The sequence below is a fragment of the Limanda limanda genome, chromosome 8 (assembly GCF_963576545.1).
Source record: "Limanda limanda chromosome 8, fLimLim1.1, whole genome shotgun sequence".
NCBI classification, from domain to species: Eukaryota; Metazoa; Chordata; class Actinopteri; order Pleuronectiformes; family Pleuronectidae; genus Limanda; species Limanda limanda.
Genome location: NC_083643.1, coordinates 18,582,155 through 18,601,737, shown reverse-complemented (window position 1 = coordinate 18,601,737; position 19,583 = coordinate 18,582,155). Strand labels below are relative to the sequence as shown.

The 19,583-nt window shown below is 39.7% G+C and overlaps 1 protein-coding gene across 1 annotated transcript in view; it reads right to left on the bottom strand.

Annotated features, from left to right (window-relative positions):
• Positions 1-1,942: 1,942 nt before the first annotated feature.
• LOC133009446 (cGMP-inhibited 3',5'-cyclic phosphodiesterase 3A-like) overlaps positions 1,943-19,583 on the bottom strand; it is a 72,962-nt gene continuing 55,321 nt past the window's right edge. Inside the window, exons 5-14 of the mRNA XM_061076953.1 lie at positions 13,389-13,462; positions 12,476-12,627; positions 12,239-12,376; positions 11,396-11,507; positions 11,059-11,172; positions 10,271-10,470; positions 9,121-9,324; positions 7,196-7,357; positions 2,813-3,068; positions 1,943-2,357 (exon numbers count right to left, since the gene is read on the bottom strand). Coding sequence (XP_060932936.1) covers positions 2,044-2,357; positions 2,813-3,068; positions 7,196-7,357; positions 9,121-9,324; positions 10,271-10,470; positions 11,059-11,172; positions 11,396-11,507; positions 12,239-12,376; positions 12,476-12,627; positions 13,389-13,462 — 1,726 coding nt within the window. The 3' untranslated portion in view covers positions 1,943-2,043. The remainder of the gene's footprint in view (positions 2,358-2,812; positions 3,069-7,195; positions 7,358-9,120; positions 9,325-10,270; positions 10,471-11,058; positions 11,173-11,395; positions 11,508-12,238; positions 12,377-12,475; positions 12,628-13,388; positions 13,463-19,583) is intronic.

Below are 19,583 nucleotides of genomic sequence, written 5' to 3'. Positions count from 1 at the left end.
TCTAGGCATTGTGCTACAGTTTTTTGTCATCATGAAAAAAATCACAAACCAATATTTCAGGGCCAATGTGGAGCGAAATAAACATGGAGGAAGCATGAGTGATAAAATATTCCAAATGACGAGTTTGACATTTCAAAGTGCAAAAATTGAAACAAAAATAACACAAACACCAGTCGTCACTGTTATCTTGGCCATTCCCTCATCACTTATCTTACACATCATAAGGTAAGCTATAGCTACAGAGGCTCTTTTTGGCTACCGTCAATATTTTGAGGACAGATTACCTGATGTTGAATACTTGCCAACATAGCCTGCTCTTTTATCCACCCTAACAAACCTAACCCCAACAGTTTAACAGTATATCTTCCTCACTGCATGATGCACTCCGGAGTGTCTGTCTGCTCTAAACTCGGAGAGAATGAATATCTCCCTGAGGTGCTGGAAGAGGAGTTCAGGCAGATTAACTACGACTCGGCAAAAAAAGATGTAAAAGTCAAAGCAGAAGATTTAACATTGTTATTACTATTATATTAAAGTAGCCTACCGTCCCTGTGTGTTTTTAACTTACTGTCCTCGCAAGTGATACTTTCTACAGTTGAGGGTTTCCTGAGGGTAAGAGGTCAGCATCGTTTGCGGGTGTTTACATGATGAGGACCAGTAAGTTTAAAGCATAATACAGAACACTGAGCCAGCAAACTGAGCAGGGCCAACATTTACTGAAAAGACAAAAGAACAATTGTCTACATGTGGTCTTTTTTTTAAAGAATTCAAAGATTATAGACTTTTTACCTCCGCCAAGGAGCTTAAATTTCCGCCTGTGTTTTTGTGTCTGTTAGTTAGTAGGATTATGGAAACACGTCCACTAAACTTGGTAAAAGGAGGCAGTACAGGTCAGGGAAGGACACACTAAGTTTTGGGGTTAATCCAGATCAGGAGGCTATTTCAGAATGTTTTTTTTTCATTTTCTTTAACATTGTGACGTTGGGCGTTTTACAACATTTGCATTGATTTCTCTATAAATATAATTCACAGATCCTGATCAGAACAGGCATGATTACCTGCGTTGCTGTTTTCCCTTTTACTTTCCTCCTAACACTTTGGTACCTTTATGGGATGTTCTGTGTGTCTCTCCTTTGTGTGTCTTTTGTCCGCACAGATTAATTACCGGCAACTCAGTGTTGCTTTGTCAGTGCAGCATGTTCAGTGATCGTTATGATTTCCCTGGGACTGCAGAACCAGAGACGGCACAAATAAGAGGTAATCTGCTGACTTCATCTACGTCCTCTGCAGAAGAATTTGTGCACACAAGCGCATCAGTTAAAGCGAAGACCCAGTCGCACACATGCAAACACACAGACAGTGTGAGGAGATCTCCTCCCTAAACTAATATGGCTACACTGAATGATATAAAGTACCTAATTTGGCAACAACTGTAAAACACAAAATGAGTGATGAGTATTTGATGCAACAATGCGGAGGTGAGTGACTCAATTTGGCAGAAGTTGAAAGGAAGAAAAATACACCAATGTTCCTCATTTGATTGACTCCCTTTATGATCCATACACAGAAAAAAAAACATATTATGGCCCATGTGAGACCTCCAAAACTCTTGCTAAAATTGAAACACAACTACAGGTAACTGTGATGTCTATATATAATTGCATTCTGAAAATAATTATTTATAAATTGGCAGCAAATTCCTGCAGTCCTGTGTTACCACAATGGGTTGAGGTCTGTGCAAGCAGTCTTCCTCTTCTCTTGACAGTAGCAAAAGAGTCTGTATCGCAAAGTACACGAAGAATCCCGTATTGCAATATGGAAAGCTCCTTTAAATGTTTTGGATATTAAGATAAAATGTGTAAAGCACAAATTTTTCCCACCCTGTTTTTCTCTGTATAGGCACACATTTCCAAAAACTTCTACAGTGTTGTGTCTAAGTGATGTGCTGGCAAGAACAGGAGTCAGTTGATAGGATAAGAAACAAAGAAATACTTTTTTTCACGTCCTTGCCCTGACTGACGCCTTTTTTCCCATGGGCTTTTTTCACTGCGGCTCCCCCTCCTGTAGTTCCTCTGGAGGTTCAGATTCCTCCAGCGGAGACACGGGCCACTCCGCCTCCTCCACTTCCTCCTCAGGATCCTCTCCTTCCAGCAGCTCCTCTCTGCTGCCTGGCTCCTCTTCCTCCTCATGAATAGCCAGAATAGGCTCAGCTACATTGTTTAAATGGACAGACTCTGCTCCTTGGCCTTGTTTCTGGGTCTCATCTTCAATCACCTTCTTCCACATCTCATGGTTCTCCATTAGGTGCTGGGTGATGTGACAGAAGACGTTCGTCCTTTTCTTTGTAGCATCTTTCTCTGTAAACCAAAAAAAGAACTAAGTTCATTCATCTTAAAATGAATGTACAATAGAAACTAATTATCAGGGCACTCATATGATCAGTGCATCGAGCTGTTTTATGTCTCAGCTGCTTCTCAACTGTTCTTGCTGCTGTTGTTGATTAAAAGCCTCAAGCAGTTTCATGGTCATTCAACCTTGATACTTAGTCATTTGTCATTACCTTAGAGGTCTGTGGTTATTCAGCTTTCAACTACAAATATGTGTTGATTACCATAGAGGCACATTATATGTCTTTATCCATAATAATGCTTTGTTGTCTAACGTTTTTATGCAAACACATCGCTACTGCAACAAGTATTTATAATCATAATAATATAACTTTTGTAACCATCAGTTTGTCAATGTCCTGTAGAACTGAATATTATTTAGTATGATCTAAAGCATAACATCTATTTGTTTTCATGGTGCTTACGTGATGCTTCTGAGCTGGTGGATGTGTCTTCTTCTGCAGTATCCTCTTCATCCTCTTCCTCATTCTCCATCTCTGGCTCCTCTGCCTCTGGGTTGGGTTCCACCCATCGTCCAGGTATGAGGCTGGCTGAGTTGTACGAGTTGCACAGCGGTCCCACGATGTGCGTGATGAATGATTCCTGGAGTTTGGCCAACTGTGGTGCTGCTCTGTCCATGAAGGGGCTGACAGGAAGTCCCAGACTGGACTCCTCATCTCCCTAAATAAAGCATTAGGCATATTAATGCAAATCAAACACCAGCTGAATGCAGTGATGGCTTGTCAACACTAATCAATGATTGCTTACACCTCGGCTGCCAAGCAGTGGTCTGATGTAACAAAGTAAATTTACTTACATGTTACTGCTTAAGTACATGTATCTTTACTTATCTTCCGTAGATATATTTACAGGCACTTTTTACTTTTACTCCATATATCAACTGACATCATTCTACATTGCATTCCCATTATTTTTATATTCGTTTTTTAAAGTGATCAATAACAAGAGAGGAATCTATCAATTCATCTGATTAGAGCGGGCAGGTAACACGAAACTCCGCCTCCTGCAGGAGCAGCACCACTGGTGAAGAAACATCAAAAATACATTTGCTGAGACTCAGCCATAATTATGTAGCAAGGATGGATAGATACTTTGATAGATAGATAGATAGATAGATAGATAGATAGATAGATAGATAGATAGATAGATAGATAGATAGATAGATAGATAGATAGATAGATAGATAGATAGATAGATAGATAGATAGATAGATAGATAGATAGATAGATAGATAGATAGATAGATAGATAGATAGATAGATAGATAGATAGATAGATAGATAGATAGATAGATAGATAGATAGATAGATAGATAGATAGATAGATAGATAGATGGATAGATGGATAGATATATACATAGATAGATAGAGACACTTTATTCATCCCAGAAGGGAAATTAAATTGAGGTTGAGAAACCTCCTAATGCAACGGTCCCCCCTCTGTTGTTTCACAGAGAGGGAACCGTTGCATTAGGGAATGGGCTACGCTCAGTTTTTCTGTTTTAGAAAAGTTCATGTGGAACTTATCCTTTTATTTGAGAACATTTGTGTCCATATTTTAGTACTTTTACCTTTACTAGTACTAGTCAAATATTTGAGAGCTCCCTTCAGCGCTGCTGATGGGATGCCACCATTATTCTGGGTCCCAGGCGAGTGTTAGCTTACCAAACCTCTTTTAACCTATAACTATTATTTATTTTATTTTGCTTTTCCTTTCTTTGTCTTTTATATAAAATTTTAAATTGCTCTTATTAATTCAAATTATTTTTGACACCCTACAGCACTTTGAATTGTAATTTTAATGTTTTTCCATGTCTTCATAAAACACTCTGAATAACTTGTGTCTGAATGGCCCTTTATAAATATCTTTGTCTTCCCCAGACTTGATGCTCAGACCGTGCTCCGAGTCCTGACCTACCCGCCCCAGTGATGATAAAAAGGAAGTGCAGAGACTTACAGTAAATTAATTAAACCAAGGTGAAGAACTGCCTGCTACGATAACCCCATTGACATTCACTATAGCATTAATCATAACGCAGAATTCACACGGCAAGGTCAGGGAACATTTATTTGACATAAAACCTTGGGAACACTTTGAGATGTCTGTAATTTCCTAATAGCTTCCCAGAAAGAGCCATTACAGAGAACCAATGGAGATGTCCAGACTCCTTGGAAGGACTGAAGTATTATAACAACTCATGTATTTATTCATAAGTTATCTAATATTGTAGATATTCCAATTGCACACCTGTAGACAAATGTGCCTTTGTACCTGCTGGGCACTGAATAAATGATTCAGTACTCTGGCTTCAGCTAGACTTGGAGTTAATCAACTGAGAACACTGTTTCCATTTCCCTGTATTTAGTCTATAATTACAGACTCCTTTCCAGGAACCTGTGACAGATTTACACTTACATAGCAATTAAAATAAACTGGGCCTGTGTTATTTAGTGTTATTCTAACAAAGGAATGAATTTATTGTTGAGACATACGCTAGTGTTGGAAACAAGTCAAAAGCGTCCGTGGCTTCCCTCTGTGATGTCCATATGGATGGAAATGAGAAACAGCTATAGCAAGGTATCCTGGTTGCCTTGGTGACTGACCCCAAGTGGCAGTCCCCTACTCAATATAGTGAAATGCCTCGTTATTTGCCATGTTATTTCATTGAGCTGCTAGTGTAAAGCACAGTGAAAGTCAGCAATAAATTGGATTTCCCACAGATTTGCGATTTGATGGTATTTGCTGACAGGCGAACAGAAATAAAGGGGCATACGTCCACCTGGCACCATGATTACATCCTGAACAGAGTTCAGAAGTATTACAAGGTTGTGTTTTGCAAATTAATACTTTACATCAAGTGCTTGTCTGCGTGTGCTTTCCATACATGCTGGAACATGTACGCTGGATTGCTTTGCTGCTTTTTTCCAAGGTTGTTGGTCTCTCAAGGCTGTCGGTGTAATCAGAGTCCGCTCCACGTCAATGACAGTTGCCTGGGCACCCTGCTTGCGTCAACACATCTCGCAGCACTAAAACTATTGTTCCTGAAGAGCATTTCTCCTGTGAGGCTCAGGCTATCTGTCTCTCCTCCCATAGACCTCAGTGTCTTGGAACAAACTGGCTGTGTCGCTGAAGTAAACGGTAAATAAGGGCCTGAGCATTCTGTGCTTCACCCAGAGGCAATTAGCAGAGATTAGCAACCATTCAGTGCCAAGAGGACGTATTGTGACAAAGGTCACTGAATGTGGAATTAGTTTGAAAGCTTTACTCAATTCTGTTTGTTACAGCTGCACTGTTTATCTAAAATGAGTCTTAACAAAATGTAATTACACTGACAATAAATGCATTTGTTGAAGATATGTAAATACTTAACTCATCATTATTAGTATTGAGGGGGGGAGCAAGGAAGAACTACAATTACACCTGCGTATGTTGGAGGGATTAAATTAAAAAAGGGGGTAAATATTAATTAAGGCTGTCAATGCTGTGACTCAATTAAAGTAAACATTTAATTTGGTTCAGGAAAGAATACAGGGAAGCTATCATAACTTTACTCCCACACAAGTTGCTGATCATTTTGATATTTATGCAACATCAGTACGTACGACACGTGACAGTATCTGATAAAGAAGGTAGTAAATATAAGAGGGTAAGCCATGGTACAATGCAGACATTGTGAAAATTGGACAGAAAGTGGCATTTGACCAATTTCGAATTTTGTGTTAGCTGGGGAGTCTAATAGTCAACAAGGGAGCACTCCATACTGCCAGGACCTCCTATTATTCATCATTAAAATAGGAAAATAGGAACATTCCCAAATTCATCTTCATCACTGCAGCCAGGCTGAGAGTCATACCTCTAATTGTAATAAATTCTCATAACTATTCCTTTAACTGTCACTCTATGAGCTCCTTTAAGAATAATATTGTGACCATCAGCAAAAAAAATCATCTCCTCCTTCCAACAACTGGAAAAAGTTATAATCCTGAACTGTGGCCTTAGGATCGTCTGAAGCTCTGATAAAGTTACCAATCATTTTGACACAGCTTCGTACTTTTTACTTTTCTCTAAACTTTTCTGATTAGAGGTTTCTGCTTCGTTTGATACCAATAATAACCACATTTTATTCCTGACATTGAAACATTGGATTGGGATTAAAGGAACTGCAGCAGACAAGATATATTACAGTTTGTTAATGTTAACAAATGCTCTTAGGCACAAAGGTTATGCTTCCTTCAGCTAAGATTCAGCTATCAGTAAGATTTTTTAAATTTCAACAAATTTAATAAATTAAGAATATTAGATGTCTACGCTGCAGCTGTCATGGCTTCATATTGTGCCCATATCTTCAGTGGTTGGAATTCTTTCTTGTTTAGTGAACCTAAAAGATTTCATAATAAAATACGTCAAAAGTCAGCAGTAAGGCGTCTGTTTTGAATTATTTAGATAAATGGAATGTTATTGTTCATTTATCTATGCATCTGTTAAATTATTCTTGCTATAGTTTTACTGATGTGGGTATGGGAGTAATTGGAAGAAATCAGTTATATTTTATAGGGATATGTCAAATTAAATCAAAACGTTAAAATTGTTGACTTTGGTTTTGGCTTCAAAAAAACTGAAATTCTCACAAAGGAGTGATTAACTATTATAGAAATACTCTTTTGGATTGTAGTGTATGATCCAGGTGGCAACCATAATGTGCCGGTTTTCCTTTACATACAAACACAACAGTACACTGATATTCAGTTTAGCGAAAACAGACAAGGTCTTAGTTCAAGGTTCACAGACCTGCTCATAGAATTCGTTGACAATGCCCTCTGTCCACTGCAGATGCAGATCCTTGCACTTCAGAGGTCCGTTGATGTCAGCCAGTTTAATACACATCTGGCACACCAGCAACCGGTCATTCTCATTGGACCAATCGATGCCTGGAGATGAATGGTCACCCACCTGGAGGACCGACAAATAAACATGTTGTCCTTGACCATATTCAAACATGTGAGGTTGTAGATGTAACGTCACTCCGATACAATTGATTATGATTCAAAATGTAGTATTGGGGTAATGGGTTCTAACTTTTAAAGTGATAAGTGATAGTTGATACCAATGATGTCACAGTTGTGCACAGAAAGTGCAGTTTAAGATAAAAAGGGTCTAAGGGTTGGGGACTTGACAATTGCTCAAAAAAACGACACTGCACTTCATGGTACTCAACATAGTCTGATGTGAACTGGATGAGAATGTCAAGAAAGTTGAAAGACAGACAGACAGACATATTTTCCAGTCATCTGGTCTTAAAATGGACTGGACGGCCCTGGTCAAAGATACCAATTATTGTGACACGGCCTTGTTCTATGGACTAAACTTGTCTTGTTAAGTCTTAGTGTTGCATTGAACACTATCAATCACAACATTATTATTATTACAGACATTGGAACATTTGATTGGCACCAGGTAAGGTTACAGTTTTTTAACAATTGATCTTCAGTGAAGGTCATTCATGGAGTTCCACTGGGTTCAGCACTGGGACCCCTGTTTTATATATAATTTATATATGGTTCTGACTTCTTAAGCAACATACTGTGGTGACTTTGTTAAAGATGATGTCTAAGCTGTGCATAACAATGCAGTTCAAACTAAATAAAGGGTTTGGGTCTTACAACAAACTTTGACACTGCACTTCCTGGTACCCCAACACATATGATGTCAATGGGATGGGAGTGGTTGTCAAGAAAACAAAATGAAGGACAGACAGACAGACATACAGCAGGATAACTAGAGAGTTATAGATGCACTGGGATTGAGTCAAAAGCAATGATGACTAAAAATTTGTATACGTGTAGCTTCTACCTCTGTTGGAAGCACATCACTGGAGTTTTTTCTTTGATGAAATGTGCTTTGTTTAAAATTATAGAGGAAATAATCACTAAGCTTCAAATAGATTAGGACCACTCCCAGTTTCTGTAAATTGATATACTCTGGATTAAATCAGTCAAATCTTAGATTATCACCTAATGTCAAGGGACATAGCAGCATTCATTTATTATTTCTAATTATGCCTAATGAGCTTCAGAAGGATGAACACTGATTCTCAGCGTTTTTGTGATTCTAATCTAACAACCATGGAAACTGATGAGATCAAAACTTGTTGGGTCCTTCACGGAAAGCTAATTTCGTTCCAGTAAGAGCATAGCAGGACGGCGTACATTGAGAAACATTACTTTAGCTGCCAAGCCAGCAAGCTCAATGCTAGCTGACAGGCCTTAGCCGTCGTGCACCACCACTGCATAATAATCACAATGGAAAAACCTGAGACCCTCAAATCCAAAGCCAACTTTCTGTCTGCACTTACAAAAGTTATTGAAAAGCTGCAGGGGGCTTTGTGTGCTGAATATATTGCAAGTGATGCAATATTATGCACATACAGTACTGTTTTTTTGGTGTTTTTTTTTTTACATTAAAACAGCTGAGGGATGAATGTAAGTCAACAAGCAATGAACACCAACAATGTAATGTTGACATCAATTAGAATTATTCATCCATAACATTTGACCTTATATCTTAGGATAGGTATTCATAACTCAGTGTTGGCATCGACTTAAAATTGTCTAGGTTAAAGGTAAATAAAGAATCATATACGTTTTTATAGTAATGATTTTTTGCAATGTAACATTTTTGTATATTTTCAAAATTTGATATAAAAAAAAAACTACCTTGGCATTGAACTCAGCAAGGAAGTCAAAGTGCTTCTTCAGATCAGTGGCCAGTATGGCCTCAATCACCAGGAAACGAAAACGCTTGAACGCCACATGGTCCAAGTTGACGAGGAAGTTGTACTCTGGCCTCGACATGAAGAGGTTCCAGGCTGAGGCAGCATGGTGGTTTTCCAGAACGGATCGATCATTGTAGAGCACTGCCTGTGAACACATGCAAACACTTTAAAATAAACCAGCTTAAAGATCTATATACTGTACGTGAATCCAACAATCCTGTGCAAACAGAGAAAATTTTTTTATGTATATCAGAGGTTCCCAAACAGCCCACAACCCTCAAAAAAAGCTTAGTCTTTCCCATTTATCTCAAAGGACATTGATTGGAGCGAGTTCACAAACATTTACCTACGTCAACACAATGTTTTCCTGTGGTGCTGTAAATTTACAATGGAGACCACTGAAATCTGAAGGCTAGGTTTTATTTTAAAAATATCAAGTATATTAAGGTTTTTTGAACAATAATGGCTACATTTTTTTTTAATTGAGAATCGTTTTAAACATATAATATATAAGTATCTCTGGAAAGCATCTCCTGACCCTCCCTCTGCGCCTCCTGACCCCCCGGGGTCCAGACCCCTATTTCGGAATCCGCTGAGGTGTGTAAAATGTAAAATGCATTATGGTGAAAACGCTACATAATTAGCACTTTTACATTTGGTACTTAATGTATACTTTAAGTGTTAATACTTATACTTTTAATTAAATAAAATGTTGAATGCAGAACTGTATCGTAAATAATAATCTCACTAACTTGTCATTTCCTAATAAAATTTGTTGACACCCTGGTCCCCCAACTTTTGGAGAAAGGCTGAGATAGTATGGAAATATGCTGAGACAGAAAATGTTCTTCCAAAAAACAAGTCCAAACTCATGACATGTCAACATCTGTCACAAGCAGTGAGGCGTTAATGTAATTGGTGATTGTTCAATTACACTGTCAAAGGCTGAAGAAATACACATAGTTGAGGAAAAATACCAATCAAATGATCAACTTTTTGATTCCAAAGAAAAAAGGCGTGTGACAGTAAGTCCAGAAATGACATTTCACATTCTTGCATCCAATTCAGAGGCTTATCCAGTGCATGAGTACCTGCGGGGCGCTGGTGGCCACAAGGAACGCGTTGGTCCGCCCTGGGTGGTCGTAGTCGTGCATCGCGGCGGCCACATAAAGAGCCATGAGCTCCAGAGCAGGTATGAGGCCTGACATGCAGCCGTAACCGCCTTCTGACACAGTGTAGGTCTTTGAAACCAGGAAGCCCATGTGACTGTGCGTTATGCCACTGTCGGAGTCTAGCCACGGGGGAGACAGACAATGTGGGTGAGGAGCAGACTTTACACAGAACTGACATTCGGTATTCTACATGTACGCACACACACAGATACACACACACTTGTGCACACGCATTCAAATCCACTTATATGTGGATCAAAGGGATGGTCCTGGTAAGGCATACAAATGAGGTTATGGAAATATGGGTGAGAGGGAACTCTAATCTGCCTTCAATTTCATGCTGTTCTAGACTTCAAATAGAGTTTGGTACGTAAATGCAAGAGCCAAGAGCCCGAGTGGGATAAGACAAAGTGTGTGTAGGATAAGAGCACACACTCCTGCAGGTCTGATGCTCTGTCATGATGGAGATGGCTCACAGTGATGCTGCAGGCACATAGAAAGACAAATCTAAATACAAAAGTCTGCCCTACTTATACAAATTCCTCAACGTCATATATCGCTTCAAGTAAAAGTTTTTAAAACAAGGGCTCAATTCTTCTTTTATGACATCTTAATCAATATTAACAACTTTCCACACACTTTTCTGGACCAGCTGGATTCACACACACGCCAGCACTCGACACCAGGTCACGCACTAGTCCACACACCTGAGTCACTGGCAGAGCCGTGGTCGTTGACGAGGCTGGGCAGACCGGGCACAGCCTGCGTGGTGAGGTACCAGACTGCATGGAGCACATCTGTGGCATGGACCCTGTTGTGATCTGGGTCAGGAGAAAAAACAAGTCAGCTCAGTGTGTGCAATCCTTCTCCACCAGGTCGCACTGTTGGGCTACTTATGATTCTTGTAACAACACATCACATGGAACTTGACACTGTGTGATGTTTCCCTCTTGTGGCTGGTTTCGTTGCTACGGCTGCAAACAAGGATTTAGATAAACTGAGCAAAAATGAAGCAGATAAGAGGAGAGAGGTGTTGGAGCTTACATGGTATGTCTCTGTAACCATTCTCGAGGGCATGGAAGTAGTTCATGAATTCTTTAACAGGAATCTTGAATGTCTCAAACAGGCCAGTGTCTTCAAAGAGCCTGTAAGAGACCTGAAACACAGAAAATCAAAGTGTCTGAGTCTGCAAACACCAGCAGGTACAAATAAAAAGGTTTCAATAACCTTGAGTATGGTTTTAATATCGCGGATGACACAAACAAATCCTTTACTATATATTTGCATACATATTTATGAATTACAATGTATTAGGGCCACTTAAATTAAAATAACATTCATATTTTTAGAATATAGTTATAATGTTATGCTAGGTGTCATTTTAGAGGGTGAATATCCAAAGATCAGCTTGTGAAATGTGGAGCATCTTGTTAAGTTATACTTATTGGCTCATCAACACCTTATTATCAATTAAGGTTTGCGCAAGAAATTGGCGAACCACACAGACGTGGAGGAGGAAACGTTTGGTAGTGGAGGACTGTGAGGATATCATTGGTTACATCTGCAAGATATTCAAAGAGGTTTCATAGACTTTGGTTCCAGAAGGAGTGGAACTCCGTCGAGGTTCTCTTCTTGCAGCTTATTTTCCGCCACTTGTTTTTATCTCATTAAATTACATCTTTGTTGTTGTATTATTGCTACGTTCTCATTTATGACTTTATTCATGTGATATTACAATATTATTCTCAAAATAATGTTTTCCCCCTTCAATATGACTGTCAATACTTTGTGGTAATGGATGCAAAGAGACCTAATGTTACTGAGTATAATTATCTTGGCAGTTTGTATGACACGTCCTAACCCTACCTTGCTCTAAGGTGCACTTACCTGACTGAGGATCCGTCCACATTTCCCATTGGTCTTCTCCATCAAACGGAAGATGGGGAAGTTCCAATTGTTTAGCTGACTCATCAGAGGCTCTAGGTCCTCCATTACTAACGGCTCTGGAGCCAACATTGGTTGGTCCTGTTCAAGATCACACACGTGGTTAAGATAGAACAAAATGTGGTATGTTACAATAAGAATGTTTGCTATTCTTTAACAGTTAACAGTTACAGTGTTTACCTCTGGAGGTATTAGTGAGTGCAGCATGACATTCTGGCCAGGGTTTTTTCCTTCCTCTGTGTCCTCTTCTGTATGTGCTACATCGCTGCATTCACTGTGGTTGGCTTCGTGGGTGCTGTCGTAGTCTGATGACACAACCACTTGGTCCTCGGCTGGTAAAGGAAAAAAAAGAGAGATGTCAAAGCGCCGGAGGGAACAAGTCCCTGTAAATCTCTTTAAACTGAAGCACATAAGATCTTTGTTTTTGAGTTTATCTCTGGTTTATCACTTTCCACTAATCTTGGTTTGCTTTTCTCAGAGATGATGAGGGCTCCTGTTCATTAATAGTGGATAAAATTGATGATTGCTACTGCTACAGCACATCTTGGTGGATGTGGAGGGTTTTACAGCCTGTGAGTCTGTATCATCAAGGAAACATGGATATTTGCAAATTCTAGTGTTGGATATTACTGATCGATTGCTGGAAACGTTATGAATGTGTGAAGAATTTCTTGCCCTATGATTCTGTTTCTGTACGTTGGTTTGTTTTTAAGGAAGATTACACATAAAAACAACTGAACACATATCCCCAAGCCTTTATGAAAGGATGTGATATGGGTCAGGGAAGAACCCGTTCATTTTTGGACCAGATGTTAATCAGGGGACGGATCCAGGAATCCTTCTTTCACTGTTTTTAACATGGTGAGAGGGTGATTTTATCTCAGACAATAATTCACAGATCTTGTTAAAAACAAAATCTTTCCATACTTTAAATTGGTTATTTTGTCTGATGTATATATTAAGCTGTGAAATCAGTATGTAATGAATGCAGTCCGAGGCAGATAGAAACACTGTGATACTGTACGTGCTGTATGCCCACGCTCTTCCCAGGCAGCAGTTGTAATGTTATAAAGAACAAAGAGTGACAGCGTACCTGACCGTGGTATCCTGTCTCCCTTGTCTATGGAGCCCTCCCCTGTGATCAGTTTGATGTATGGTCTCCCACAGCTGCAGAAAAGAGGGGTGTGAGAAGTTAGAGATGAAGTGCAAAGGAGGACACGTTTCATTTCACTGCATAGCACATGATATCCCCCATTGTAACTCTGGGAGATTTGCAGCGGGTGTTATTTTGCATCTCCAAATACCACATATGTATGTCAAATGTAATACATTTCAACGACTAAATATATTCTAGAGGCTCCACACTGACAGACACAGTTGATAATATCCCCCCAAAAACAACATGTTATCATCATCTCAGCTCTGACATGTGCGCACAGATGTTTTACAACATCTGCTGTCATCAAAAGCAAGAATGTTTGGTAGATTTTGTAGGATAAGATCAAATGTAACTTTTGACCAAGTTTGGTGTAAATAATAATGTTGATTGTTTTAATTAGCAGGTAGTTAAAACTCAGTCCAGACATCAAAATTAACAGAAAGAGGAGCGCACAAATGCAGAATAGTCCATATGTGTGTTTGCTTGGACAAAACAAAATGTGGAAGCCATTGGTGTCTGTATAGTTGTGCCAAATAATAGGGAATAACACCATTCGCTACATCTGTCTTTCATGTCTAACCAGTCGGCTAAAGTTGTCAAGAAGAAAGGAATAATCTAATGGGATTCCTACTGTGCTGTCCCCACATGAAACAGACGTTCTGCAGATGCTCCGAGAACAAAACCCCTCTCATTAATGAACTAATGGATGCACAGATCATCACAATGCAATGGGAATACAGAACAAATGCAAAACAGTTGCTGCACTGACGACATTATAAACGACTCATTACAAACGGAGCCCACCCTCTTTGAGAAATACGACAGACCGCTGACAGCCACAGACACGGCGTCCTGCTGCAGCCACAACCTCAGAGACAGATGAAAATATTCACATTTACTGACTGGTTTACAAATCAAACCATAAATATTGTTTATTGCAGTGTGCTGGTTAGTTCCCTGTGTGACACCGTGCTGGAGCCTCCTGAGCTGCTCTCAACAGCTTTTCCATGTTTCTCCAACTGAGGCCACTGTCAAGCTGTAGGTGGTTCCAATTAAAATACCTCTCCCTAAATGTTGTAAAACTTGCCTATGTGGAGCAGGAAATGCCTGCCGTTAGAGCGTGGTGTCACAGGGAGCACAAAGGTCTGTAGTGTGTCTATCTCCTTCTGATAAATTGTTTCTTGAACACTTTCGAGCCGTACCCGCCCCGTCTAATGGTCCTGAGGCCCCAACAAAGGAAGTTCTGTTGTGTTTGCACGGCCAGGTCGAACCACTGTGTGTAATGCCTAGCAGGTGTGGAATATAAAATAGTTTGATAGTTTGGCGGGCGAACAGTTAGTACATTATTGTCAGGGGGTCTGGGCAGGCAGCAGCGCTTGGCATAAAAGGTTTACTTAATGAAAGTTGAAGAACTGGCAGACACTCTTCCTATTCTGCTAATGCAGCAGAATAACCTCGGCTACTGACATTGAGCCTTCAGCGCAGAATATAAATAAGAGGGTCGGCCATTTTCACTGGAGGATTCTGTCAGTCAGGTATCAAGTGACTCTGCTTTTATCACAGAAAAACCTCTTACGTGTAGTTTCAGCGGTTTGCTCTGCAGTCATTTATCTGGTCCACTGAGATATACCTAGATTCCTCTGTGTGTGTGTTTTCGTTTCTACAGTGTCTCCTACATATGACACCTGTATGTTAATGATTTGATTTGCTTTACACTTTTAGAAAAGAACATCATCTCTTGGTTTATCCTTAAAAACTAAAAGTGTTGTTTTGTCCAACAGTCAACTGGAGTCTCTCTCTGGAGTGGAAAATCATTCCTGTTCTCACAAACTCTAAAACAAACACACCTTGGAATTCTAACTGTGAGTATGAACCTCCATCAAGTTAATTATCCTGCAATAGGAAATACTGTCGAAATTGCAACATTGTCTGACTTCTCCTGAGAACGGCCCCGCCGCCCCTCTCCTCCACCTCTGCTGCTTATCTTAATGTCTTGAGCCATGTAATAAGCTCTGACTGGCCTCTGCCTGTCTGCCGTTCTCTCTGCTGAAGTTTAACTCCCACATTTCATACTCAACCACTCAGCAGGTTGACAGATTACTCTTGGTTCAGAGCCTGAACGGACAGTGCCCAAGCCACGATAAACACAGCAGCCATTATTTCTGTTTCCAGTAATCTACCTACAGTCCAGCCAGATGAAGTGAACAAGATAACAGCAGAATGGGAAATGGAAGGTTCTCAATCGGACCCTTTTTTTAACCGGGTCCGTCCGATTAAAAGCAGCAGATATTGTGGCTTTGAAGTCGGTGTTATTCCTTCTTAACACCGTACGTCACAGAGAGCTGACATGATGGAAAAAAAGGAGGGAGGAAAAAAGAGAAGCCTAATGTCCCAATTAAGATTGTAGAGATTTGATGATTGAGCAGACAGGAGGCAATTGAAGCCATGTGTTCTTTCCCCACCACTCATTACAATCAGCAGTGGTTATGGTGTTTTGTTTGATCTGTGAATAAATGTGTTTGTTACTGCCGTCTTGGCCGGAACTCAACAGGGATAACACTGGCAAACACAGATTCCAGCGTGTAAACACTCCCTGCTACTCTTGTGATGCTGTGCTATGTTCGAGAACGCTTGTGCCAGCAGGTTGCCTATTGCTGCACAAGTATGATCCCAACAAGTTGTCTTTTTTTAAATATATTTACGGGAAACATATATTGAACAGGACAGACCAAGCATGAAAGGGGGAGAGAGACGGGGGAAGACCTGCAGCAAAAGGCCACAACCTGAATCAAACCCGCAGCCGCTGCCGAAGACTGGAGCCTCAATACGACAAGTTGACTTTAAGCCTGGGCCTTGGTAAAGTCTCTTCTAGATTTGGTTCTAAGGACTTACCAGATATCTCATTAATTGTATAAAACTCAACCAAACTCCCAGGGTGTCTGTCCTTCCAATTGTGTCTGTATAACCTGTGTCAGAGGCAACAGCTGTGACAGTGTGTTAAAGTGTGTATATATGTGTGTGTTAATTGTGGGACTCTGGTGACAGGGGAGAGGCCCAGGTGTTTGTTTATGCTCACACCACCATAAGTGGCCATGCCGCTGAGCCGGGCTGAGCTGTAGGACCAGGCGACGGGCCTTTGTTTACAGAAGCTGCTCGGTCTGCTTACATTTACAGAACTTGTTCAAGTATCACGCTGCCATGGTGGAAAAAGACCCAAACAAGCCACTGACAGACGCAGCCCACACAGGTCTTAGAAGACAAAACCCTGGGTGCTGACTTTTTTTTTGCTGTGTCACTCAATGAAAGTTGGATTTAGACATTAGAAATAGTGCTTTGTATCAGCTTGGGTGTATATTACTTCCATAGTGAAAAGTGGTCAAACTGTAATATGGGATCTATTACAAGTTTCAGAAGCAGGATACCTGTACAATATTCACGTATTATATCAAAGAATTATTCAACTACTTATTGATTTGATAGCATCATGCAATTTAGGATCTGATCAAAAGCCTAAATATGACTTGTGACCATGAGCATTAACCTGCGACTGCATGAGCCAGCATTCTCTACTTGGGACAGCTTTCCACAAGAATTGGAAACCTGGCTACTGGGATTTTCCCCCATTCAGTCACAGGAGCATAAGTGACATTGGACACTGTGTTCGGCAAGAAGTTGACATTCAACTTCATCCAAACATTGTTTGATGCGGTTGAGGTCAGGTTTCTGAGCAGGGAAACCCAGAACTCCACTCAAAAACACTCTCATTGGACCTCACTTTGTGCTCTAGATTAGTTTCATACTTCCCATAAATGTTTGCCACAAAGTTGGACGTAAGCTGGTGTCTAAAATATCAGAAAGAAATGTTGTAAAATTAAGATTTACCGTAATTGAAACGCAGGAGCCAAACCATAAAAAACAGCACTGGCCTTACCGTAAACAAAAGCAAGGGGACAGACATGTCTACATACTTTTGGCCTTATAGTTTGCGCAGGTCTGATTTCGGCAGAAGGGTCATTTCACATATTTCAGATGCATTACTGTCACAAAGTCAGAGATTATAACAATGTGCAGGCACTGAAGTTGCCTCAGCTCAGGTGTTACATGATCCGTCCTGATGGATGCAGCAGAACAATGATCTGCCCCTTTTAATAAATTTGTAGGAATAATCCCTTCCACATGCCGATAAAGTAAAAAAACAATGGAAAAATAACTTCAGTTAATCTTTGATTGGAGCAAATACTGCAGTTATGTCTATATAACCTGAGCTGCAGACAGAGTCTGGCTGTTTAGTTTGTCTGGGTAGCTTGGCTTAAGCGACTGTAGCTTGGAAGACAACACATGCCTTTATGGGAACAGCTCAGTTTTACAGTACGGCCATAATCAATCAATATCTTCATGCAACACACAACAAATAATACCTGCACTCAGCTGAAGTACATGCATTGCTTATTTAACTTGCTACAACAAAGTAGACATCATTTCGAGTAAACTTTGGGAAAGCATACGTATATCAACTCAATACATTAGGACAGTAACCTTCAATAAGTCACCGACATAAACCCTTTGTGTAACTGATTAGACAGACGTACCACACGCCAAAACTTTCCGAACCTATCCACCAAAATTTGTTTCTAAATTAATCTGAGGCAGGAACTTTCCATGCAGTTGCAGCGTCACGCCTCATTGTACATCTAAAATACATCGCTTTATAAACTGCAGCAAGATTCCGGGAGTTTGCAAAAAAGCATGAGTTACTTTGCAGACTGGTCCAGTGTATGAGCTAACTGATTGAAATCTGAGTCCAGATGGTAAGCTTATCATGAAAGTGAGGTAGAGTGACCTAAATTGACAGTTTTAAATTTGTCATATGAATATGTATACATAATATAATAAAATAAACTTAATATTTACTCTACTGTACTATTCCGTATATATTTCTTACTGTACATATCTTATTTATTCACATATTCCACTTTAAATATGCACAATACTCTGCACTTTTACTGCCTTTTTTTTGCACTTCTGGTTAGATGCTTAACTGCATTTTGTTGTATAAGTACTGTGCAATGACAATAAAGTTGAATCTAATCTAATTTAATCTAATCTAATTTCACTTCATATTTCATATTTTAACCTGTTAAAATCAGGCCCCTCCTCGAAAATGAGGTAAAATGAATAATTTATATCTGCAACTACAGGGTCTATATGAATCATTTTATATAAACTCTTTCTGAAGAGGAGTAAGCATCACTATAGATGTTGTGCATACAGAGGCTAGGTCAGTTTAAATGATGATGGAACACAACATTAACCAAAGACGTCATGTCCGCCTTAAAATGTCATTTTAGATTGAATATCCCCAAATCATGACCTTCTCGTCCAAAATCTGAAATTGTTGTTGCCTCTATATTCACATTAACTTGCAGCTGAGCACCGCAAAGTTTTTCATCAGTAGAAAGTGTATTATTTAAATCCACGCAGGCTGTTTTCACCGTCATTATAAGCCAGACATCATGGTTTTCTTAAATTCTTCTACAAGTTAATAATTAAGCTTCAGTTTAGAGGTCAGACTAATGTTCTCATGCAGTATTTAGAAAATAAGTTAACAATTACATGCATGCCTTTACTCTAACCTACATTATATATACCACTGACATATCTGTGCCGCTGCTTTGCCTCGATCAGTAGACTTTATGCCTGTGACACAGATTCATCGGGGAACAAACTGAACGAGGAAGATGAAAGACAAAGAGATTCTTTCTTGCTGAGGCGTACTTAATATTTAAAAGTCGGGGAGCATGTGCTGTCGAGCACCACTTGTGCATCCACGTCATAAAAACATTGCATGCACGATAACTCATATTCACGTACACGCAAACACATGCACAGCTGGTAGCTCTCAGGCTGAATCTCCATTTTCTACCACATTGAAATTCGGGGAAAAAACCTTATTACCCTCGAGCTGTTCGGAGATTATCAAAACATAAGGTCACAGTAATCCAATAATAATTCTGCAGAATACAGTCTCTGCACAGATCCCAGTAAATTATGCTGAAATTATTCACTTAGTAATCATCACTTGGTTAATAAATTAAAACTATGTTTATTCAAGATTTATTGCATAAATGT